Raw genomic sequence first — 24278 nt, 5'->3', positions numbered from 1 at the left:
GAAGGCACTTGCCCAAGGCCACATAGCTAGTGAGTGATGAAGCCAAGATTCAAAGCCTGGATTTCTGGATTCATTCTATTATACTGGGCTGCCTGCATATATGCGTTGAATTGGGGATTCAGGTTAGTCAGCTACAACATCAGCTGCCATCCAGCTGATGGAAACCTAACATCTGTGTGCATTAAGCCGCATGCATATGACAGATGGGTGTTTACCTACAGAGGGGATGGCAAATGTGTGTAGTGTGTGTCCTTCCAGGAGCCTGTGGGTCTCTGGGGATGATGTCAAAGATATGGATAGGGTAGGGGAAAGGGATGAATAAAATGCTCATATTCAAGACCACCCAGGCCCTGCTCATACCTCACAGTGATGGGACTTCACAGATAAAAGTGGCAAGGTGTGTCCACTTGGTGAAACTACACTTCCTGGTGAATACGATCATGCCACTGTTTATTGGACTTCTAAAAACGTGCAGGTACTATTTCTAGGAGCTTTGTGGGAAACAGAAATAAAACTACTGATATCAGACTATCTAGTGTGGGCTGTGGGAGAGATTACTAAAGGCTAGGTATCAAGGAGGGCTTCCTGAGGAGGTGGTATTTGAATGTCTCTAAGTCGCTAAGTAGATGTAGAATCTACATCAGTAGAAAGCTGTAATAGAAGTTAGAGTCTATTTGACTTTCCAAGGAGTTTTGAGGCGCAAGCATATAACCTTTATTCTCCTTCTACAGAGGTGGAAACCGAGGCCCAGTGAAGTTGAACAGGTTATCCATAGTCACGCAGTCAGCAAGAGGCAGGCCAGGATTTGATCTGGGACCACTGGGGCCAACTCCAAACCCCGCGCTCGGGGCGATCCCTGTCGGTGCCCGCCTTAGCTCAGAGCCGGAGCGTAGTCTGCAGAGCTGGCGCACAGATGGGACGCGCCCGGGGAGGGGCGGAAAGTCGTGAAGGGGCGGAGCTGGCGGCGGCGCGGGCCAGGCGGGCGGTGCTCGGGGTCTGTGCCACTCCACCTGCCCAGGAGAGAGCACGGGTCATGGGCTGCCGCCGGCCGGGTGGCAGCCGGGCTGGGCCCCGCTGAACCCGCGGAGCCTGCCATGGGCGACTGCGAGCGCAACAAGAAGCGGCTGCTGGAGCTGCTGCAGGCGGCGGGCACCGGCAACGCTCACTGCGCCGACTGCGGGGCCGCGGGTAAGGGCGCGGCTGCGGGGGCAGCCTGGGACCCGGAGCAGGACCCCGGCCCTCCAGACCCCTCCCCTTTTCTTAGACCGGATCCCGCCCGGGGCCCTCGTTGGACCCGGCCGTGACCCTATGACACCTTCGGAGCCAAGCCCCAGTCCATTCACTGAATATCCGACACAGGCCTCCGACCGCTCTCTCCTTAACCTCCTCCTCAGTCTGGACCCGAGTACCCTGACCATCCAGCTCACCTCCCTTGTCAGACACCTTGCCCACCCAGGCCTCGGTCCCTGCTGTCTTTACTCCCGAACGAACCATTTCCCATACCGTGGGACCTAGACATCCAGCGCACTGAGGGGTCCCAGACCGGCGCCCCCTGTCTTTGCAGTGCCTCCTCCCTCGCCCCCAAGCGCTCCCCGGTTCTTCACGCGGTTTTGCTCCGCAGCTTTCGACCCTGCAGACGCCGAGGTGGTCCACCTCAGATTTCTCCACTTGCGTGCAGCTCCTCTCTGGAGTCCTGTCACTTCCACTTAGCGCCCACTTCAGCCTTTCGCCCCCATCCCTGGGACTCTTTCCAAGATATTCCTTGTGGCCACTCCGCCATGGCCGGTGGGATGACCATGAAGGTTCCATCCATGTTGGTATCTTAGTTCACCCAACGTGGGGAGATGGAAAGAGAGAAGGGGTTTCTGGCATGGGCAGAGCTGGACATTGCCTCAGGAATCCTAATTGTTCAGCCCTGCCTCTGCCAGCACCCTCAGCCCGGCCCTGGTTTCCTCGCCCAGATTTCCACCCAGCTCCTCTTCTGCCCTCTCGCCCCGCAGATCCCGACTGGGCCTCTTACAAGCTGGGCATCTTCATCTGTCTGAACTGTTCCGGCATCCACCGCAACTTCCCAGACATCAGCAAAGTTAAATCCGTGAGACTTGATTTCTGGGACGACAGTATCGTGGAGGTAGCAAGGGGTGCACATTAGAGCCTTGGGACAGCAGAGCTGGGGTGGAGGCGGTGGGTATGGCGCTCTCATTTTACAGGGAAGGAGACTGAGGCCCAGAAGGGCAATAACTAGCCTGTTAGAGTTGTGGCTTAGACAGAGACCCTGAGTTCAAATCCCAGCTTCATCACTTGTTTATTTACAAGCTGTGAGGCCATGACCTTGTTACAAGGTGTGGGCCCTCAGTTTCCACATCTATATTATGGCAATATCACTATCCCCTTCAGAGGGCTGCTGTAAGGATTAAACACAGGCTCAATGTCGGTACAAAGTAAGAACATCCGTTGCTGTTCTCATTAGCTGAAATGCTGAAGTCCTGGACTGGAACAGAAGTGTCCTGATTTGAGTATCCTGAATCTATAGTCGTCCTCCTGTCCCCTTAGCCAGGAGAGGGACCACTTTGCTCTCCTGACATATGGAGGACACCTTCAGCCTAGATAATACCATTTTGGCCAGAAAATCTTGAGAGAACAGGCAGTTCTAAACTGTGCTCATTGGCTGAGGATTTCTAGGACTATTGGGGAAGTAGGCCCATGACCACTGCGTGCCCACTCTGTGCCAGGCACTGTGGTAGACCATAGGGCTAGATGCTCTACTTATTCATTTGACACATAATTACTGTAAGCCTACTATGTGCTGCGTATTAGGAGAGAGCAAGATAAAGTCTGTCCACATGGAGCTTACATTCTGGTAGAGGAGAAGGACAGGAAACCAGTGAACGAGCACATAAACCTGGAGGTTATTTCTTTGTGCCTTAGAACTCACCAGTTATTGTTTCTTCATTTTTGCAGATGAGATCTCTGAAGTTCAGGGATAAGAATTGCCCAAGGGTCACTCTGTGAATAAATGGCACAGCTGGGATGTGAACTCTGCTCTGTTGGGATCCAAAGCCCATGAAAATTCTGTGATACAGCCCAGTGACCCCTAGGGAGGGGGAGAATAGGGTTCACCCTATTAAAAACCTGACATTTCCTCCCACACTGCCTTCACCCCAGACATGCTACTGCTGTTACTGAGTGCTGACTGTTGGCCAAGGCCACTCTTAACACATGTGTCTCTGGGTCCCTCAGGTGTCAAAGGGCCCCAGTGATCATCTAGACCTGGTACTCTATGGGGCCAGCACCAACTTCCAGCCTCCAGCTACATCTATCTTCTGCAGGCTTTGCAGGGACTGTTGCTGGGGGTCCTGGCCACCTGTGGAGGGGGTGGGAGAAAGAACATGAGCTTTGGAGTTGGACAGGCCTGGTTTCAAATCTCAGCTCTCCATTTACTAGCTATGTCACCTTGGTTAAGTCACTTAACCTCTCTGAGCCTCAGTTTCCTCATCTCTAAAATGGGGATGGTAATATTAAAATGGTTAAAGGGAGCAAATGAACTAATATGTGAGAACTGTAATGTGCTCTGCCTCTATGAGGCATGATTGTTACAGCACTTCATTGCTCCAGGCTAGGGCTTCCCAGCATCGTGGTGACAGCCTGGTGGGACTTGTCAAACTCCAGTAGGAGTGTCTCCTGACTCAGACTAGGAGCCAGTGAGAACAATGGCCTTCTGGGTAGACTGTGGTTTCATTTCACATTTTTTCTTGCAGTTTATGACCCACAATGGGAACCTTCGGGTGAAGGCCAAGTATGAAGCCAGAGTCCCTGCTTTCTACTATATCCCCCAGGCCAATGACTGCCTGTGAGTATGTGATTTCCTGGTCCCACCTCCCCCACCCCACCCCAACCCCATCTCCTGGCCCTTATCTGTGGTGGTCTCCTCTGTGGACCTGGTCATCAGGGGGATCTAGGAAAGTGTTTAGTACTGTCATGGAGAACACATAGACCTAATTTAAGCTTCTCTCTACCTTTACTGCATGAATTGTCACTTCCTCTCTCTGGGACTCAGTTACCAGAGGCGTGAAATGGGGCATTTTCTCTGTGATCTGCCCCATTTGCCTCTAATGTTCTCTATCCTACAGGTGGTGGCAAATTTGAGAGAGAAGAGAAACACTGGTATTCTAGTAGAACAAATGTGTTCCAGCTACTTCCTATGAAGTGTTATGCCTAGGGTTGTCCCAAAGCAGCTGCTTGGGCCCCAGATCCCTAAAAAATAACCATAAAAATAATAGTAGCTACTAATATTTATCGAGCTTTCCCTGTATACTAGGCCCTGTGCTACATGCTTATGTGCATTTGTTGGTTGAATTCTCTCAACAACCCTATGAGATAAATATTTCCTTTATCCCCATGATAAAGATGAGAAATCTGAGGCTTGTAAAGGCAGAGCTGGGAGTCTGGGGGACTGTACCATGGCATTGGGAAAATCCGATATAATAGGGATGGGGGGAAGTTTAGGGGTCCTGTGAAGCAGCAGGATGGTTCAGTTCCCCTGGAGGTGAGGGGTCAGATTTCTGCAGGATTGACTGCCTGAGCCCAAGCCTCTCTCCTAGGGACTCAGCCCCCAGGGCTGCTAGACAGCATCTTGTGTAAGTGGAAAGAAAGGCTGTCTTCCCCTGGGAAGGCACAACCTCATGGAGGCATGGCTCTCAGGAAGCAGGCTGCATTTCAGCCACCATCGTCCTCTAGCTTCTGCAGGATGATTTGGAAAATGCACAAAATTATACAATTGTACCTGGTTGTCCTGCAATTTCCCAGTACTTAGACAACCCTGGGACTGGCAATACAGTGTAGGGTGGCAGGGGAGGCACAGCTTTTGACTCAGAAGATCTCAATTTCATTTCCTGACTCTACCACGACTTAGCTGTGAGAAAGCAGACAAACCTCTCCGAATCATGGCATCTTCATCTCTGAAATGTAGATAGCAATGCATGCATCGTAGCCTGATGGTAGGGATTAAATGAGATAATTTATGTGAAACATCTCAAAGGTCATCCAAAATGCTAGTTTTAACCCATTTCCCAGTGTCAGCTTTGGAATGCTGCCTGGGCCCTGACCCAGTTGAAGGGCGTGCCAGGTTCAGCTTGAGAAGGCCTGACTCACCTTGCCTCGCTGCTGCCACTCAGCCCTTTGCTCCAAGGGGAAGGGAAAAGGCACTTGATGAGCATTTACTGTGTGCTGGGCTTTCTGCCAGCATTACACAGACACTACTTGTCATGACTCCAACAACAGCCCTGCACTTTAACCTCTTTTAGCTGAAATACTAATAGCCTCTTCCTCCCAATTCTAAAACTCCTCTAAATTCCTCACCTCCAGGACCAGGACTGGGGCCTCAGTTTCCATTCCCTCTTCCAGCTCTGATCCTATGGCTCAAGGTTCCATGGTGGGCTTGGTCACTCTCTTCAATGTCCCAGTGAGGACTGTGCCATGCATTAGATAGGACTCTTAATTGTAAGTGACAGAAAACCCAATTAATACCAGCTTAGGAACAAGGAGATTTTATGGATTCTGGATATTAGGCTATACGAAGGACGGAGGTGGAGCCACTATCAGGAAGGACAAGCCCGGGGCTCTCATTCCCTCAGCCGGGCTCTTTCACGTAGCTGAGGGCAGGACCACTTTCATGTCCCCAGCTCTAGCTCCCAGCTCAACAGCAGAAAGGGCTTCCAATCCACCCCTCTCTTGGTTTTGCTCCTTTTGGTCCAAAAAGAGTAGAGCTCTGATTGGTCATTTTGGGTCAGGTGCCCAGCCCAGCCCTAGGTCAGTCTCTGTGGTTGTAGGGTGAGGTCGTATAAATCTTAGAACATTTACCTGGAAATGGCGAGGGGGAACCCAATTGAATTAAGTCTGTTCTTGGCTGCGTGGTTTTTATGCAGGGGTTATGGAAGACAGTTTTTGATTGGGCTAACATTAAATACCTACTCTGTGTTGAGCATGGTACTAGGCCTTTTATGTACATTTAAACCTACCCTAAGAGGTAGGTAGGTATAATATTGACATATTCACCAAATTCAGAGCAGTTAAGTAACTTGCTCTTGGTTACACAATGGATAAATGGTAGAGTGGGCCCAGGTTCCAGGTGGTCAAACCCCAAGACCACTGCCCTGTCCAGTGTAGTGTGCCCAGCTTTCATGGGCAGACCACGGGAAGGGGCTTGTGGACTTAAGACAGGAGTATGCAGTGGGAAGCACAGAGTAGATGGTCCAGAGGAGCTGGTCTCATTGACCTAAAGGCTGGGATTGGACTAGCCCAATGGTTTTCAAAGAGCCCACTGGACAATATATTTTTCTCCCCCGGAGACACTGGCAATGTCTGAAGACATTTTTGGTTGTCACATTTGAGGAGGGAATGTTACTGGCATCTAGCGGATAGAGTCCAGAGATGCTGCTAAACATCCTATAAAGCATAGTTCAGCCCCCACAACAAAGAATTACCTAGCCCCAAATGTTAATAGTGCCGAGGCTGAGAAACTCTGGGTAGCCTGAACAGGCAATAAGGCAGCTGCTGTGACGCTCCTACCCTCAGCTTCAGGGTCTCGGAAAGTTACTGTGGGAAGAAAATGCTTCAGACACAGCTGACCAAAGATTCTCTCTTTTTAGGGTCTTAAAGGAACAGTGGATTCGAGCTAAGTATGAAAGACAGGAATTTATGGCTGATGGGAAAACTATCTCATCTCCAGGTAAAGTTATTTTCATTATCTTTTGAGGTCTGTGTCCTAATGAGTTTTAAAAGACAAAGTGCCTGAGTATTAGGAACAAGGTCCTACTAAAATATCTGTTGCCCTCATGCTGGCCACAGAGGCCCAGGTAGGGGTTCCTCTCCCTCTGAAACAGCAACTCATCAGCTGGTGTGGTTTTATGGTCTGAGTGGCCGAGAAACGTATTTGTCTCAGGAAATATAAAATGCAGGAAGACTCACCCACCAGAAACACAGCCCTGCTCCTGTATAACATAGCCCCTGGCATGGCACAAGTCTTGGTAAGGTGCACGGGCTGGGTTTCAGCTTCCCCTCCCACCTTTGTGCTTAGCATAACCTCATCTGTGGCCCCAGACCTGTGGCAGTTTCTGCCCAGCTGCTTTGAGTCCAAGGTGACACTGACCCAGAGAGCAAAGTGCACAAAACCACTCTGTGGGAACCAAAGGCAGCCAGTGCTCAACTCTCCTAGTTATCAAGAGCACATGGTATTCTTCAACCAGCAGGTGTCTAGAGGTCACTCATTCCTTCACTATGGAGAGTGTCATTAGGCTGATGTCAATTGAAGTCATCAGTCCATTTTCTCAGTATTTAGCCTACTTAAGGGTTTACTGAGTCTTCTTATGAAAGAGCCATAGAAGAAAATTTGGGGGAGCCCAACTGAAATCATAAGACTTTGTAAATTTGGCTCCAGACAGGACCCCTGTGTCAGCTGACATAGCTGAGTTAGATTTCAGACATTTTAGCAGCAGGTAGAAGGTTCGCTTTACCCTAAGACCCTATGAGGTTTGTGAGCTGCTTGTTTGTCTTAAGGCCACGGGTGTTCACTCTTTCTCATCCTTGGTGGCTAAGGTAACCGAGAAGGGTTCCTGTGGAAGCGGGGAAGGGACAAGGCGCAGTTCCTGAGAAGGAGGTTTGTCCTCCTGGCGAGAGAAGGCCTCCTGAAGTACTATACTAAAGAAGAGGTAAGAGGCCAGAGCAGCGAGGGGTCCCCTCCCTGAGCACTGGGCTCCCACCCCACTGAGGTCTACGTTTTAATCAAGTAGATTGTCTTGTGGGTGATCTGAGCCACTGAGAGTTAGGTACCACATCCTATTTTTCCTTGGTTATACGATCAATCTAATTTACTAAAAAATGTACCTTCCGTTCACCTAGAAGGTCATAGACCGTGCCCCGATTAAGCCTTTGATGATCACTTGATTTTACTTCATTTATTCATCCATTTAAGAAGTAGTTATTGAGCACCTACTATTTACTAGACATTACTGTAGGAACTGGAGACATAGCCGTGAACTAAACAAAGCTCCTGTTTTCATGGAGCTTTCATTCTGATGGAAGGAGACAGATGGTAACCAAATCGCCCATCAGTAAGTTCTAGGAAGTAAGATAAAAGAGGGTGAAGGGTTAGAGAATGATGGAAGCATGGCAGGGAGGGTTACCACAGAGTGGTCAGGGAAGGCCTCTCTGATGACATCCGAACAGAGAACTGAATATATGTGAGTTACATAGCTGTGTGGGGAAAAGAAGAAGTAGGGGAAACAGTATATACGGAAGCCCTGAGCATGGTCCTGGCCAGCACATATATCCATGTGCTAATTAGAAAAGGTGATCCCTCTGAGGGGGTGGAGCCCCTTGGCCCCAGTCTAGACAAACAGTTGCCTGAACTGCAGTTCTCACTTGCACCCTCAGCCAGGGGCTTTTTGTTCAGTGGACAAACTGCTCAAACATAAGCCATAGCCCTGGCCTGAGCTGGGAGTGTGTTTGGTGGGACTAAAGGGCATCAAAGAGGTCAAAGTGACTGGTGCCGAGTGAGCAAAGAAAAGGATAAAGAGAGATGATTACAGAGTGAAGGACCTTGTAGGCCATGGTAAGACTTGGGACTTTTTTTTGCAACAACTTTATTGAGATATAAATTCACATACCGTACAATCCACCCATTTAAAGTGTACAATTAATGGCTTTTAGTGTATTCACAGAGTTGTGCAACTATCACAATCAATTTTAAAACATTTTCATAAAAGAAACCTCACACCCGTTGGCTGTAATCCTCTACTACACTCTACCCCGCTAGCTCTAGGTAACCACTAATCTACTTTCTGTCTCTATAGATTTGCCTATTCTGGACATTTCATATAAATGGAATCATACAATATATGGTCTTTTGTAACAGACTTCTTTCATTTAGCATTATGTTTTTAAGGTTCATTCATGTTGTAGCATATATTAGTACCTCATTTCTTTTTATTGTCAAGTAATATTCCACTGTATGGAAATATCACATTTCATTCATTCATTGGTCGATGGACATTTGAGCTGTTTCTACTTTTTGGATAGTTTGAATAATGCTGCTATCAACATTCATGTACAAGCTTTTCCTGTAGGCATATATTTCCATTTTTCTTGGGTTTATACCTAGGAGTGGAATCGCTGGGTCACATGGTAACTCTATGTTTAATCTTTTGAGGAATTGCTGCACTGTTTTCCAAAGTGGCTGCACCATTTTATATTCCCACCAGCAACGTGTGAAAGTTCTAATTTCTCCACATCGTCATCAACACTTGTTATTATCTGTCTTTTTGATTATAGCCATCTTTGTGGGTGTGAGGTAATATCTCATTGTGATTTCGATTTACATTTCCTTGATCTAATGATGTTGAGCATTTTTTCATGTGCTTATTGGCCATTTGCATATCTTCTTTATAGAAGTGTCTTTTCAGATCCTTTTCCCTATTTTAATTAGATTATTTGTCTTTTTATTGAATCATAATAATTCTTTATATATTCTAGGTACAGCTCCCTTATTGGTTATATGATTTACAAAAAGTTTAGACTTTTGGATTTAACTCTGAGCGAGGATACTAGAGGACGGTTTTGAGCAGAGAAGCGATATAATTTGATTTACGCTTTTTAAAAGGAGCACCCTGGCTGCTGCTGGGGTGGTGGTGGGACAGGAAAGGGGCAAGAATAGAAGCTGAAAAACCAGTTAGGATGCTACTGCAATAATCCAAAGGAGGAATAATGGATTAGAGGGTGGCGGAGAAGGAGGTGGTTAGAAGAGGTCAGATTCTGCATATATTTTGGAAGTAGAACCAAGAAGTTTTACTGAAGGATTGCATGTGAGGTGTGAAAGCAAGAAGAATGAAGGATGATTCCCAGATTTTTGCCCTGTTCAATTAGAAGGATAGACTTGCCGTTGGATGAGATGGCAAAGACTTAACTCCCTAAGGGGATGATCGAGCATCCTTTTCCGTTTGAGATGCTTGTTAGTCATCCAAGTGGAGACATTAGGAAGTTGGATATGTGAGTCTGGAGGTTTAGGGAGAGTGTAGAGCCAGAGTCACCAGCATGTAGACTTGTTTAGCAATGGGACTGTCTGGGATCACCTAGGCAGGGAGAATGCGTAGATGAGAAAAGACAATTGGGTATTTTAGTTATTTGTTGCTGAGTGACAAACCACTATAAAACTTAGTGGCTTAAAACATCCTTTGGGTCAGGAATTTGGGCAGGCCATGGCTGCTCCAATGTACTTCATACGGCATTAGCTGGGTCATTCACTTGTTGCATTTAGCTGGTGGTTTGGCTAAGCTACAAGGCCCCGGAAGCCTTCACTCCCCGTCTGGTGCCTTGGCTATTCCATGTGGCCTATGTCTCTCCATGTGGTTGTTCCTCATTCAGGAATCTAGCTTGAGCTTCTTTACAGCATGATGCCTGGCTTCCCCCAAGTAAATGGGGTGCTGCAGGCCTCTTAAAGGCTAGTCCAGGAACTGCTTTCTGTATGTCAAAGCAAGTCATGCAGCTGGACCCGATTCAAGGGGAAGGGATATAGATTCCACCTCTCGATGGGTAGAGTGGCATAGGCACACTGGGAGGGAAGGAATTGGTGAGGGCTATCTTTGGATTTTATTTACCACACTGAACCGTGGGACATCCCAGGATTTAGAGGACAGAAAGGTGAAAAGTTTCCAACAGAGAGAGATGGACAAGCTCCAAGCACTTTAGCCTTCACCTTACTCCATTTCCTATATGTAGAAATTATTATTTGTCTCCCTTGTTGCTTTCCTAGATAGATCAGAGCAATGCCAGAAGGTCTTATCCAGTGTGGCCTCAGTCTGGGACCAAGTGAAAAATGGTGGGGATGAAGAGTATTAACTCTCCAAGTGAGAGTAGGGACTTCTTCTCAGTCTTCAGTTTAGAGCACTGAAAAATGTTACAGGTACAAAAAGAAAAGCCAGGAAGAAAAAGCGCTGCTGTAGAGTTAGGAGAGGCCAACAAACTCCAGCGGCCACTGAGAGTCAGCCTATGGGGGAATCTCATCCTTGGTTGGAAAAAATTGGTTTGTTTCTCAGTCCTAAGCCAGTTCAGTCTAAAACAGTCTAAAAATAGAATGAATTGCCTTTATTCTTTTTTCTTTCCCCACAGGGACATTTTTACAACTATAAAGGTAACTCATTTTTAACTAAAAATTTTGGGTAATACAAAAACGTATAAAGAAAGTGAAACTCAAGATATCTCAACATAATGAAATGTTAATCCCAGAGCATTAAAAAACAAAATGAACAAACAAAAAAAATGCCCGCAAGTCAAAAAGAAAAAGACAATTGATTGGAAAAATAGGCAAAGGAAATGGATTGGCAGTTCACAGGAAAAGAAACCAAAATACCTGATATATATGAGAAGAGATGCTCAATGTCTCTGAATGTCAGGGAAATTCAAACTAAAACCACAATATGGAGTGATGTCAGAAACATGGTGGAGTGAGAGACATCCTCCGATCTCTCTCCTTGAAATAACAATAAGCTGAACATCTAAAACTCAATAAAACCACAATATGTTATACTACACACCCACCAGAATGGCTAAAGTTAAAAAGGCTAACAACACCAAGTGTTGGTTAGGACGTGGAGAAACTGGAACTCTCATACATCACTCGTTGGAATATGAAATGATACAACCTATTTGGAAAATAATTGGACAATTTTTAATAAAGTTAAATGTATATTTAACCACATAACCCAGCCATTCCACTTATAGGTATTTACTGAAGAAGAACAAAAACATATGTCCACAAAAAGATTCGTACACAATGTTCTTAGGTACTTTATTTGTAATAGCCAGAATCTGGAAAGAACCCAAATGTTCATCTACAGCTGAATGAATAAACAAATAGTTATATATCTATAGAGTAGACTGTTGCTCAGTAATAGAAAGGACAAACTACTAAAAAAATGCAACAATGCGTATCAATCTAAAAAATATTATTCTGAGCAAAAAAGTCATAAACAAGAGTATGTATTATATAATTCCACTTATATGAAATTCTAGGATTCTACACCAAAAGAAGAAAGCAGGTAAGTGATTGCCTGGAGTTGGGGTGGGATAGATGAGGATTAACAGACAAAGGGGCAGGAGGAAACTCCCCTGAGGTGAAAGTGATGTTCTTTATCTTGATTGTGATGGTGGTTACATGGGAATATATGCTTGTCAAAAATCAAATTTTACTCTTAAAATGAGTACCATTTATTGTTTATAAATTATAGCTCAATAAAGTTCATTAAATAAACTAGGGAGATCAAATTTCAAACCCATCATATTGGCAAATATATTAAAAACTGGCAGTGAGCATATGGGGAAAGGGGAATTCTCCCATCTTATCAATAGAAGTAAATATTGGTGCAACCACTATGGAGAGCCATTCAGCAAAATCATTTGGCTGTTTCCAGTAAGTCGAAGATAAACACACTTGTGATCTAGCAATTCCCTTTCTAAGTATATATTGTGACCTAGAGAAATTCTCACATATGTGTACCAGGGACACAAGCTGACTGTAGTGAAAAATCAGAAATAATCTCAATATCTGTCAACAGGAAAATAGATAACTTTTAGTGTATTCATTTACAAGAACAAACTAGATTAGTATATCTCAACGTGGATAAAACTAAAAAATATAATGTTGGGTGACAAAAGCAAGATGTAGAATGCTTCTTTTACCATTAAATTAAAGCCACATAAAATAATACTATATATCGTTCATAGATATGGGAATATATGTGTAAAAGTATAAAAAATGAACTAGAAGAATAAACGTCAAACTAGTGACAGTGATTGCCCTTGGGGAGTGGAGAAGAAGAAAGGGCATGGTCAGTAGTATTTAAAGGGATGTGGCTTTATTAGTAACTTTTTAAAAAGTTAGAAACAATATTGACAAAATTAGGTGTATTTTTTGAAGTTTTAGTGTAAATACTTTAAAAGGAAAACCTTCCAGTAATCTTTCAAGAAAATCATTGTTAATAGCGTTGGTGTAAATCTGTCCTTACCTTTTAGGCATGTTCAAATATATGTATAGTACATATGTATATATGTGTGTTTGTATGTATATAATGTATACATGTATATAATGTACATATATTTTGTGTGTATGTGTGTATAATTTTTGTTTCAGTAGGTTTCTACTATAAATCCTGTTCTGGGACTTGGCATTTCGCATAGATATCATGTTTTTTAAAAATTTATATTAGTAATATTGATCTAAATTATCCTTTAAAAAATTTTCTGGCATTTCATTGTGTAGATATACCATGACATATTTATTTAACTCATTATCATTAATAAACATTTAAATGATTTCTTATTTATTTTTTTGTGATTGTAAGCAACATGACAATAAGTATCTTTTGATATACATGTTTGCATAGTAAAGCAATTCCTTCCTTGGGATAGATTCTTAGATGTGAAATTGTGGGTCAAAGCAAAACACTCAACATTTTAATAAATATGACCAAATTTCTCTCTAGAGAAGACTTTCATAGAGCTTTCTTCAGGGATGAAAATGTTTTATGTCTGCCCTGTCCAGTACCTGAGCCACCAGCCACAGGTGGCTTCTAGAGCACTTGAAATAGGGCTGAGTAAGGAACTAATGTTTTATTTTTATTTAATTTTAAATTTATTAATTTTATTTTTATTTTTTTTAAATGCCTACAGCACCTGGTTTTCCTAGGTGGTCTCCCATCCAAGTACTAACCAGGTCTGACCCTGCTTAGCTTCCAAGATCAGATGAGATCAGGCACATTCAGGATGGCATGGTTGTAGACTTTAATTTTAATTTTAATAGCCATGTGCAGTTCATGGCTACCACAGGTCTACAGTGTCTGTATCATTTTTCTCTCTTATCAATTATGAAGGAAAGCATTCTTTTTCTCTTCCCTTCTCAGCATCAGGTAGTGCTTGAACTGTGTTTCAGAGCCCTGAGAACAGAGAGTAGAGTGTGGGAAGGAGTGCTCTGAGGACTCCACCTCTGCTTTTCCCTGATTGTTTTATCTGTTTTATTTTATTTGTTTGGCTTCCACAGATGATTTGCTTCAGAAAAAGTTCTATGGCTAAAGAGTTTGAAAAGTCCTAAGTTCAGGCTTTTCCAAGTCCCCTTCCAGCTCAGAGAGGCCAATCTGATTAAATAGGAATGGTGGGATGACTGAATGATTACAGGAGAGCAGTAGAGTATTTGTGCATCTTAAGATTAGAGCAAGAACATTTAAAACCCATGAAAAGTTACTAATTTGTTATCTGTTTGCATTAAGGCTTTGGTAAAGGTGATGAACAGTCGCCCTACTGACTCTCAGTATTTTGAGTATCTATTTCCTCTCTTTCAGAGTAAAGGCCCCAAAGCTGTCATTAACATCAAGGACCTGAATGCTACCTTCCAGACAGAGAAGATAGGGAACCCTCATGGGCTGCAGATCACCTATAAGAGAGAGGGCCATATCAGGAACCTGTTCGTGTATCATGAAAGTGGCAAGGTGAGATCATTGGCATTACACACAACCTCCAGGTCAGCACCCCAGGACGCGGCAGGCCCAGCTCACCTGCTGTCTTGTTCAGCTGCCTCTTGAGATTTGCTGCTGCTGTTTGCCTTAACCTATTGTCGCTTTCCGGTCTGAGACAGAGATATGAGGAAGGCAGAGGGAGATCAGAGAAGGGGACCTGGCAGGTACTATGGATGTGGTCTGAACAGTGCATAGCCACCAAGGGGTGTCCAGTTAGAAGAAGAGACTGTGCCCGCAGATGGCAAATCCAGGTAGAGCCAGAGATTCTAAATTTGGGAGGAGGAATGGGTAGAACCTCAGGCAGTGGTGTACTCTAGGGCTTTGCTTCTCGACATGTAGTCCTGTTCCCACAGCATTAGCATCACCTGGAAGTTTATTAAAACTAGAGTCTCAGGCACACCCTGGACATACTGAATTAGAAACTGCATTTTAACAGATCCCGAGGGGATCTTTACGCACATTAAAGTTTGAGAAGCACTTTTTAAGGGTTCAGGAAATCAGATCCCTGGTTCTCAGTCTATAGTGGGTTCTTAGTCCCTGGTGGGCTCTCCACTGTAGCTCAGACTGCTGGACACTACTGGACACCTCTCCATGCTAATTGCTACCAAGAAGACTTTTGCTGAGGTGCCCAAGGTCTCTGATACTTACAGCACCTGGCTCCCTCCCATTACACAGTTGTAGAGCATCTAACAACCTAAGTCTGGCCACTGCCTCTTTCCCTTGATATCCCATCTTCTCCATTAGATGAGCATAAATGAGGGGCTGCAAACTCATGCCTGCAGGAGCCAGGTAGATCAGGAATCTCCAAAGCTGTGGACCAGTACCTCCACAGTGGCCTGTTAGGAGCTAGGCCATACAGCAGGAGGTGAGTGGTGGGCAAGTGAGTGAAGCTTCATCTGTATTTGCAGCTGCTCAGCAGAGCTAGCATCACTGCCTCGGCTCCACCTCAGATCATCAGGCATTAGATTCTCATAGGAACGAACACCAGTCCCTGGTGCCAAAAAGGTTGGGGACCGCTGAGTAATTTAAAAGAGAGGTGGACAGTAATAAGACTGTAGCAAACAGGAAAACCTGTGGAGAATTGAAACAAAACTTCAGGAGCCAAACAAATATGAATGCAAGTTGGATTTGGCCTTGGGGTCACCAGTTTGTGACTGTAGAGACTTTCCAGAATGAAGGCCTAGGTAGGTCATTCCTGGGGTGGCCCCATTCCCTTAGTGCCTGAGACTTCAGAAGGTTCTCAACTCCCAGGACTAGAGAGCTCAGAACTCCGAACACTAGGCCTTACGTGCTCAACCCGTGAGAGAGAAAGGGTAATTATGTTTTATTCCTTTGAAATCATATTCAAATGAATTGCTCAATTACCGAATTACATCAGAGTGCAGCACTGTAGCTATTTGAACAAGTCTTTCTGCCTCTCAATTCCAAATTCCTGGGAGAAAGAATCTGATAAGCCCAGTCCAGCCTCTGCATCGGACCAGCCCTGATCCAGTAGCTGTGGCCAAAAAGGAGTAGGATCATAGCAGCAAATGTGGCTGCAACTGTGGGTGGGTGGTAGGTGGGTGGTAGGTGGGTGAGAATGGGTGGAGCAGTTCTCACGGAAGCAGGGCTTGGCCTGAGCAAAACTCTATGACATTTAAACTAGCCTTCGGGATGAGTAGAATGTTCTAGGTAATAGGTATGTGTGGGGTGAGGAGAGAGAGGTGAGTGAAGTAAGAGTGTTCAAGGAGGAGGGAACAGCATGTATGAGGTGGGATGGGGGACATTGCTAATGGTTTTGTATGGAATGAGCCCAGAGGACAAAGTAAGTCATACTAAAGAACTTGGACTATTTTCTTGAGGGTAGTGAAGAGGACTTAAAGCTAGATTCAGTAGATTTGCAGTTAGAAAATCACTCTGGCTGCCATGGGGAGGATGGACTGGAGAGAAGCAGAGCAGAGGCAGAGCCAGCTAGATAAGCAGTTCACCTGGTGAGAGATGATGGTGGCTCACACTGCCAAGGGATGCAGAAAGTCTAAACCAGTTTTAGCCTCAGTTTCACTCCAATCAATGAGCATCCCCACTGGAGGAGCAACCTGCCGTGTACCTGCCCCAACTCGAAAGCCGGTCTTTGACATCTGAGGACCCTTACTCTTCAAAGTGTGTCCTATTGACCAGCATCACATTATCTGAGAGGTTGTTAGGAATGCAGAATCTCAAGCCCTGCCCCAAACCCACTTAATCCAAATCTGCATTTTAACGAGATCCTCAGGTGATTTGTACACATGTGAGAAAGTGTCAAGGACTGTCCTAGGACATTGCATAACTCCCATGTCGCTCACCTTGGTCCTTTATCGTGGCTCTGGGGAGCTTCCTGTCAGTGGCTTCCCTCTTGCTGAGGTGAGCCCCCCATCCCCCAGGCTCTGACATTGTCCTCCCAGATGCCCACAGGCCCCTTATTGGAACTGGGGCTGTGTGCATGTGCTGAATGCATGTGTCCAGACCTAAAGATGCAGCTGGCTTCCTGCCACCAGACTCAGCTTCCCCTACTTCATCTCACTGGCTGTCCATTTGTTCTTTGCATTTTTCTCTGCAGGAGATAGTGGACTGGTTCAATGCCCTCCGCGCAGCCCGTCTGCAATACTTAAAAGTGGCCTTTCCTGAGCTCCCAGAGTCTGAGGTGAGCTAAATGTGAATTCCCAATTTCTGAGTCTCTTTTCTGCGACCTCCTTCTCCATGTCTGCTGACCTCGAAGACACTCAGAGGCCAGACTAAGTTGGTTTGCAGGCAAGACCTTGAGACTTGGGGTTGAGTACCTCAGAGAGAAACCAAAGGCTTTCTTTTGGGGAGGCTGGGGTATTATGGCTTCACACATGGCAAGGCAGCCTCCAAAAAGCAGGTGAGGCTCTCACCTTTGGAATGCATGGCACCATCCACCATCTCAAAGGGCTCAGGATCTGTGCATTTCTTCCTGACTCCTTCTCCCTCTAAAAGGTACAAATGATTCCTACCATACTGCTTACAAGGTGCTTTTGAGTCCATTTTATCTTGTAATTCCTTTTATTTCATGATCCTTGCAGTAGTCTTCTAGGTAGTGGGTGATTATTCCCATTTTACTGATGAAAAACTGAGTCCCAGGAAGGTCAAGTGAATAACTGAAGGTGCTCTTCCCACCCTCACATCCTCCTTTGCTCTTTCGTGTTCTGGTCCCATGAAGGAAATGGGATCTTCATAATTCTACCAGAAACAGTCCACCTTTCATGGCCAAGGTAATGGTAAGCCTGAGAACTTCATGTTGATTGTCTTCAGTCATCTGGGCCATCCATCTATATATCTCAGGCTTGGCTGGGGAAGCAGACAGTGTGGGGCAGAGGATGTTACCTCAAGCCAGGAGGCCTGGGCTCTCATGGACGCTCTGTCACTAACTTGCTGTGTGACCAGTGCAGGTCACGTCACCTCTCCACACGTTTCCAGATCTGTAAGATGGCGATTGAGCTGGGTCATCTCTAGGGTCCCTTCCAGCTCTGAGGTTCTGTGATCTGTTGTCTGTTTTTGGACCTGCTCTAAGAGGATTTTGTAAGTGACAGGGGTAGAGAGACCACATTAATCCTGGAACTATCTTATTCCAAACTGTTAAGTCCTCCTTGAAAGCCTGAATGCTCCTTAATCCAGAGATTTGCAGGGAACCAGGTGTCTGGAATGGGGGTCCACTCCAGGCCCAGTGACACACCGAGATGGCAACTCTCTGAAAGCAGTTCCAGCCAGGCCTGAGTCAGGGTGCTCCCGGTCTGCAGAGTCAGCACTCAGAGCTGGTGAACGCATGTTCCTGTAGGCAGGGTGTCAGGAGTGCTGACTGCTGACTGGGAAGGACAGGAGGACAAAGTGCAGATGCTTGGCCTTGTTTATCTGGCTAGCTCTCCAACTTTGCTGATCCCTGCAGAGGCAATTGGGCTTTGGCCAACATCCTCAATGTCCTCTTGCCTCCCTCATTGAACATTGTTACCCCTTGTCCACCCCCAGGCTCCTCCTTGCCTTCCTCTCTCCCCCGTCTTTCCCCATCTATGTCTCTGTGAGGTTCTGGGCAATCACCCAGGCCTGGTTCAAACTTAGGGATCCAGATGCCAGAAACCCAGGGAGTCCCAGTGGGGCTGTGGTCCTCTGCTAAGAAATGCATGGACTCTGAAGTCAGAGAAGCTGATGGGTTACCTAGGGCAAGTCACCTTACCTGTCTGAGCTTCAGTTTACTCATCTGTCACCATGGGAATAATACCTACCTTCCAGGGCTATTGTGAGAATCAAGCTAGCCAAGGCATCCAAGGTAAATAGTACTCCATCCATCTGCTTTTCTTCCTTTCGGTTGTTTCCCTAGGCCTAGTCTAGCCCTGCCTTGGCTCAGGTTCAGACTGTTGAGCACTAGGGACTGTTTTTATCTCCAAATGAAAGAATTAAAGTCTATAGAATATATTTTTAGAGAAAAAGGAATGGTATAGTTTATTTATTTGGTTTTGACTCACAATTTTCACCCTTTCAGACTTCCCATTCTTATTCCCCAGACCTTATTTCTCCTTTGCCTTTGACCTGGGCCCTGGGGCTCTGGAGAACTGCCTCTGCTTTCAGATGCCTGGGCTGTCATTGGAAGCTTTAGACTTGCCAGGCTGACCCCCTGGAGCATAGGAGGCCAGCATCAATCCCCGGAAGCTTCGCTGAGAATAGGATGGCAAGCTGGAAGGGGTCTTGGAGATCATCAGCCATCTCCTCATTACATAGAGGGAAACAAGCCCAGAGAGGCATAAAGTTTTACCAAGAGAACTCAGCTGTTTGAGGTCAGAACTGGAGCTAGAACCCAGGTCTCCTGACTCCTAGTCCAGAGCTTTCTCTACTTGCCCACTCTGCTGTCACCTCCTTGGGGCCCTATGGACGAATCCCCACCAATGTCCAGGTTTTGGTCAGGGTCCTACTCAGAGGCATGTTTATATTTTAGCACCATAGTGTAGTGGTAGGGGTACCTCTACTGTCTGTCTCGTGTGCAGCGTCCCTAGGTATGAATCCCAGATCTTCATCCTACCAGCAGTGTGACTTTGGGAATACCTCAGGCCACTATACAATTATTCAGTGAGGATGATAATATCCACCACTTCATGGGGTGGTTGAGAAATGCTCCCAGAGCCTGATACACAACAGACCCTCAGAACAAGCCCCCTGACACCAAGAGGGTCTCCTCAGAGCCTTGCCTGTGTCTATCTCCTGGGGTTATTGATGCATTCCTTAAACTAAGTACTTAAACCAAGACTCGGCTGTGCTGGGAAGCCCTGCAAACATCTGGGGTACTGTCGTCTGGCTCTGTAGAAATATTAATATTGCATCTATACCATGTTCCAAATATAACCCTGTGAACCATGAGCACACATCCTTCCCCATTCCAAACTTCCCCTTTTTTTCTGGAAGCCAAGTTCAGCAGGGAACCCTAAACCCTTGGGGTGTGAATTATGGGGTCAGTGTATGTCTCTCTTCCCCCAGCTCGTGCCTCTCATCACCAGGAACTACCTCAAACAAGGCTTCATGGAGAAGACTGGCCCAAAGGTATATACGTTATACTGCTCCCTGGGAGGTTTACATAGCCCCTGTTCCAGTGGGCACTAGGGCAGAACTTGAGGGGTGAGAAAATGGGCAGCCAAAGGGAGAAAATTGGGAGGGAAGGGGAGTAAGCCAATGTGTGTGTACATTGTGTGCGTGACTAAGTACAGACTAGTGAGCTGGCACGTGATCCAGCATTGCTGCAGGTGCTTCTACCTATCATTGAGCCTCCTCTCTCTCTATCAACATGCCATCTGCTTCTTTCCTCTTAACTCTGACTGACTCTACTCTTGGGAAAGCATAACTGAAAGGGACTCCTTCGGGATCAGCTCTTGCCTTTTCCAGAACCAGGATGGTTCAAGTGAGTTGGGGGCTAGAGATCGGTCTGAGAAAACACACCTATACACCCATGCTTGGGTGCCCACGTGGGCACACCCTTCCCCAGCACACACTCCACCTCTGTTCTGCTTTGCTATACCTGCCCCAGCCCCCTAGTGGCTGCTCATTCCCACTCGTTTATGAAGGAAAGAGAGCTCAGCTGCTTCTGTGCCTTCCTTGAGGGTATAGAGGGGTGAGGCTCCTGCTGCCCAACGGCATCTCAGACACTGGGTGGGATGAGGCTCAAAGTCAGAAGTCTGGCTGGAGAGGTGGCGGTGGTTTTAAGGAGAGGAAGCGGGGAAGGGAGGAGTAGGGAAAAGCAGATGGAGCTTCCTAAAAGAACTCCCAAAGCATCCAGTGCTTCTTTTTTTAAGGCGCAATATGTTGACAAGGTGGTTGTTAAGACTACAATAAAAGATGTTAGGCAATCGGTGTGAAAGAAAGTCTCATCAGCTCGAGAACTAGTCAAAGGGCTGCACGTTTTGTGTTCTTCTTTCACCAGCCAGTGGCACGCCCCTCCCCAGGACTCCTGTCCTGACCTAGGTTCAAATTTGGCCAAGGCCAGTGCCTTCCGCATTGCTGAGTAGTAGCCACTTCTGACTTCCTCAACTTTCTTTTTCTGAGACTTCTCGTCCACAGCCTGAAAAAAGAGGAAAGTGCCTCCTCCAACCCACAGCAGCACCTGAAGGCAGCAGGGTGAAGCTGGCAGGGGTTGAGGAGGTGGGCAGAGACTTCAGAGCTCAAGGGCATTGGGGTATCTGACTGGAACCAGCCAAGGCTGGCCCTCTGACCTCTGTGCTCCCCGGCTTTGGCTGGTCCTGCTACGAGGTCCCCTCTTTTGTAGCAGAGAGAACCTTTCAAGAAAAGGTGGTTCGCCCTGGATCCCCAGGAGCGGAGGCTGCTCTATTACAAGAACCCACTGGTAAGAGCCACTGCCGGACCCTCTCCACTCTACCCCTAGGTGGACATGGGTACAGTGCTGGTTGGGGGACTGTGGGGAAGCTACAGGGCTGAAGAACCTGGCAAGGGACATACCTCTACCTTTGCTTGTCTTCATCTCCGGTGCGTGAAGCTCTTCTCTCCCTTCCCCTGCAGAAAGTCCTGTACGTGCATCCAAAATGCTGCCAATGTAGTTAAGTAGGTTGTTTCTCATCCCCTGGTCTCTGGGGCTCATTTCGAACCAGGAGGCTGAGGAGGGTAGTGATTAGGAGTATGGGCTCTAGAACTCAGCTGTGTGGGCTCTGGTTTTAGCCCTGCTCCTTTTAGTTGTTGTGCCCTGGGCGGGTACTTAGCTCTCTGTGCCTCAGTTTCCTCCTCCAGAAAATAGGCTTAATAACAGTGCCTTCCTGAGTGATTGCCATGAGGATTATATGCGTTACTATATGTAAAACACTTGAATTCTTTGTTAACAAGTATCATTTTAAAAGATGTGTGTAATTTCTTTCAGTTTTAGCCTTTCAAATTCTGGGTCTACCTAGCAGAAGTCCCCACACACACACACACCTCTTTCGAAAACAGAGTTTGGGGGTAACCACAGCTGCAGGTGCCTCTCTGCCCCAGATGTGACCTCTGATGACCTCATATCCTCTATTTCCAGGACGCCTTTGAGCAGGGTCAGGTGTTTCTCGGGAGCAAGGAGCAGGGGTATGAGGTGTATGAAGACCTGCCCAAGGGCGTCCGAGGGAATCGCTGGAAGGCCGGCCTCACCATCATCACTCCTGAGCGCAGATTCATCTTCACCTGCCCCAGTGAGAAGGAGCAGCGGGAATGGCTGGAGAGTTTTCGGGATGTTCTCTCTCGCCCCCTGACGCCCCTCAACCTTCTTAGTAAGATTCAAGGCCTGAGGTTTGTTCTTTTGGCCGAGGGCAGAGGGCAGAAAGGGGCTTCTTTGATAGAGTTCAGCTGTTGAGCCCTGAAACTGAGGTCATGGCTCCTGACTGTGCTTTTTCTGTCTTTTCTTCCTGCCAAAGAAAAGTACAGATGGTGCACATTATTGCCAGAAAGCCCTCTCTGTCCATGCTAAGTTCCTCCTTCTGGAGCCCTTCTCCAACAGCATCTGGCGGAGTTGGGCCTTGGAAGGACATGCTTAGGTCCTCTTCTCTACACTGCTGAGTCCAGGGGCCCAGCAGCCTCTCTCTCTCCAACCTCCTCTCCCTGACCTTTTTCTCGTGAGAAAAGCCTAGCCTGTTATTATTAGCTAAGTCATACCCGCTGGGCAGCTCACAGGAGTTTGGATTCCTCCTGACTCACAGAGGGATGGCTATTTTTAGTGCCCTTTTCTCTGGGTCCTCCCATCTGTCTGCTCCTCTCCTGTGCCTCCCCTTCACCTCAGATGTGTCACAGTAGGCTTCCCTATCTGCCACTAGCCCTGTGAAAAAAAGAGGAGACATTCAGAGCTAGAGCAGGAACCTTCTGGCCCAGGGCCTAGCTTCCGGGACCCTGAGGAGAAGTTGTGTGTTTGGAAAAGTACAGACTGAGCAAGTGACCCCACATGGCCCCTTGGGAGAAACCCGTGTGCCCTTTGAGTCTGACCGGTATAAACACAAACTCTTTTCACTTTCCAAAATCTCAAAGCCAAAGTGCCTCAGAAACGGACTCAGATGTTGTTAGTGAAACACATCAGCTGGTGCTTTCTTTTCCCTGTGGGCCTGTGTGTCCGAGTCTCTCTCTGCTTCTCTCTGTTTCTGTGTCTCTCACTCTCTGCTTGTCTCTTCTCTTCTTTGGTGTGTGTGTCCCCTCTGTTTCTCACCCTTTCAGTCCTTTTATTTATTCTGGTTCCCTCAGTCTTTGTGCCCCTGTCTCCTGCTGTCCCTTCCTTCCAGTAGGACTGCATTGACATGGCCAACCCTAACCCTCTTCCTGTTTCCCATGCAGTTACATCAACAGAGCGTAGCCACAGCAGCAGGTGACCCACTGGATGAGGAACTGGCTGGCCGCTGGCCACAGAAGCTCTTGGTAGGAAGGAGAAGTTCTCACCTTGGCCTCAATTGCCCAGCAGGTTGTCCCACAGTTGGCAGCCATTGCTGGCAGCGAACTCTGCCAGGATTAAAGCTTTGGCCTTTACTCACTGACTCCCTGAGCCTCCTCACTGCCCAGCCCTGGGGACCTGGGGATCTGGTACATGTCCTCAAGGCCCAGGACATCTGAAATGAAGGCGATGCAATGGGAAGGCACCCACAGCATCACGCAAGTTGTATGCTTACGCAAAAAAAAAGTTTAACCTGACTCTAACCATGAGGAAATAATCAGACAAATTCATGTTAGGGACATTCTGCAAAACAACCAGCCTGGACTCTTCAAAAATGTCAATTTTATTAAAGATCGTATGGAAATTGTTCTAGATTAAAGGAGACTAAAGAGCAACACCATGCAATTTGTGATTCTTGATTGGATCCTGGATTTTAAAAAACAGCTATAAAGGACATAAATTTGAATATGGATTATTACCTAATGGTATTGTAAGATTGATACTTATGCTATAGGAGAATGCTCTTGTTCTTAGGAGATATGAGCTGAAGTGTTCATATCCCCTAAGAGTCAGTCTACAACTGATTCTTAAATGGTTCAGCAAGAGATAAGTATATGTGTACATGTATATGCATAGAGTATATACATACATAGCATATATATATATATACACACACACACATATATTTGGAAGACAGGAAGTATATATATGTGTGTATATATATATATATATATATATATATATATATATATCTACGCATACATACACACAGAGGGAGAGAGAGACACTGTACAAAATGTTACCAACTGATGAACTAGATG

General features: G+C 46.3%; 1 protein-coding gene and 1 pseudogene across 9 annotated transcripts in view; one reads left to right on the top strand and one right to left on the bottom strand.

Annotated features, from left to right (window-relative positions):
* ADAP2 (ArfGAP with dual PH domains 2) overlaps window positions 1–23852 on the top strand; it is a 33956-nt gene extending 10104 nt beyond the window's left edge. Inside the window, exons 1-11 of one of the 9 annotated variants that reach the window (XM_039886032.1) lie at window positions 989–1188; window positions 2001–2086; window positions 3759–3850; window positions 6648–6727; window positions 7594–7706; window positions 14385–14531; window positions 17134–17217; window positions 20055–20117; window positions 21334–21411; window positions 22087–22334; window positions 23364–23852. In XM_039886032.1, coding sequence (XP_039741966.1) covers window positions 1095–1188; window positions 2001–2086; window positions 3759–3850; window positions 6648–6727; window positions 7594–7706; window positions 14385–14531; window positions 17134–17217; window positions 20055–20117; window positions 21334–21411; window positions 22087–22334; window positions 23364–23382 — 1104 coding nt within the window. In that variant the 5' untranslated portion in view covers window positions 989–1094 and the 3' untranslated portion in view covers window positions 23383–23852. Of the gene's footprint in view, window positions 1–984; window positions 1189–2000; window positions 2132–3758; window positions 3851–6647; window positions 6728–7593; window positions 7707–14384; window positions 14532–17133; window positions 17218–20054; window positions 20118–21333; window positions 21412–22086; window positions 22335–23363 lie in introns of those variants that run through there. The other 8 variants (XM_039886031.1, XM_039886034.1, XM_039886028.1 and 5 more) reach the window with 8 other exon arrangements.
* LOC120621207 (uncharacterized) lies at window positions 13711–13829 on the bottom strand (annotated as a pseudogene).
* Window positions 23853–24278: the final 426 nt, after the last annotated feature.

This window comes from Pteropus medius, unplaced genomic scaffold (genome assembly GCF_902729225.1).
Source record: "Pteropus medius unplaced genomic scaffold, Ma_sr-lr_union100, whole genome shotgun sequence".
Taxonomy (NCBI): Eukaryota; Metazoa; Chordata; class Mammalia; order Chiroptera; family Pteropodidae; genus Pteropus; species Pteropus medius.
This window is presented reverse-complemented; position numbering and strand designations above follow the sequence as displayed.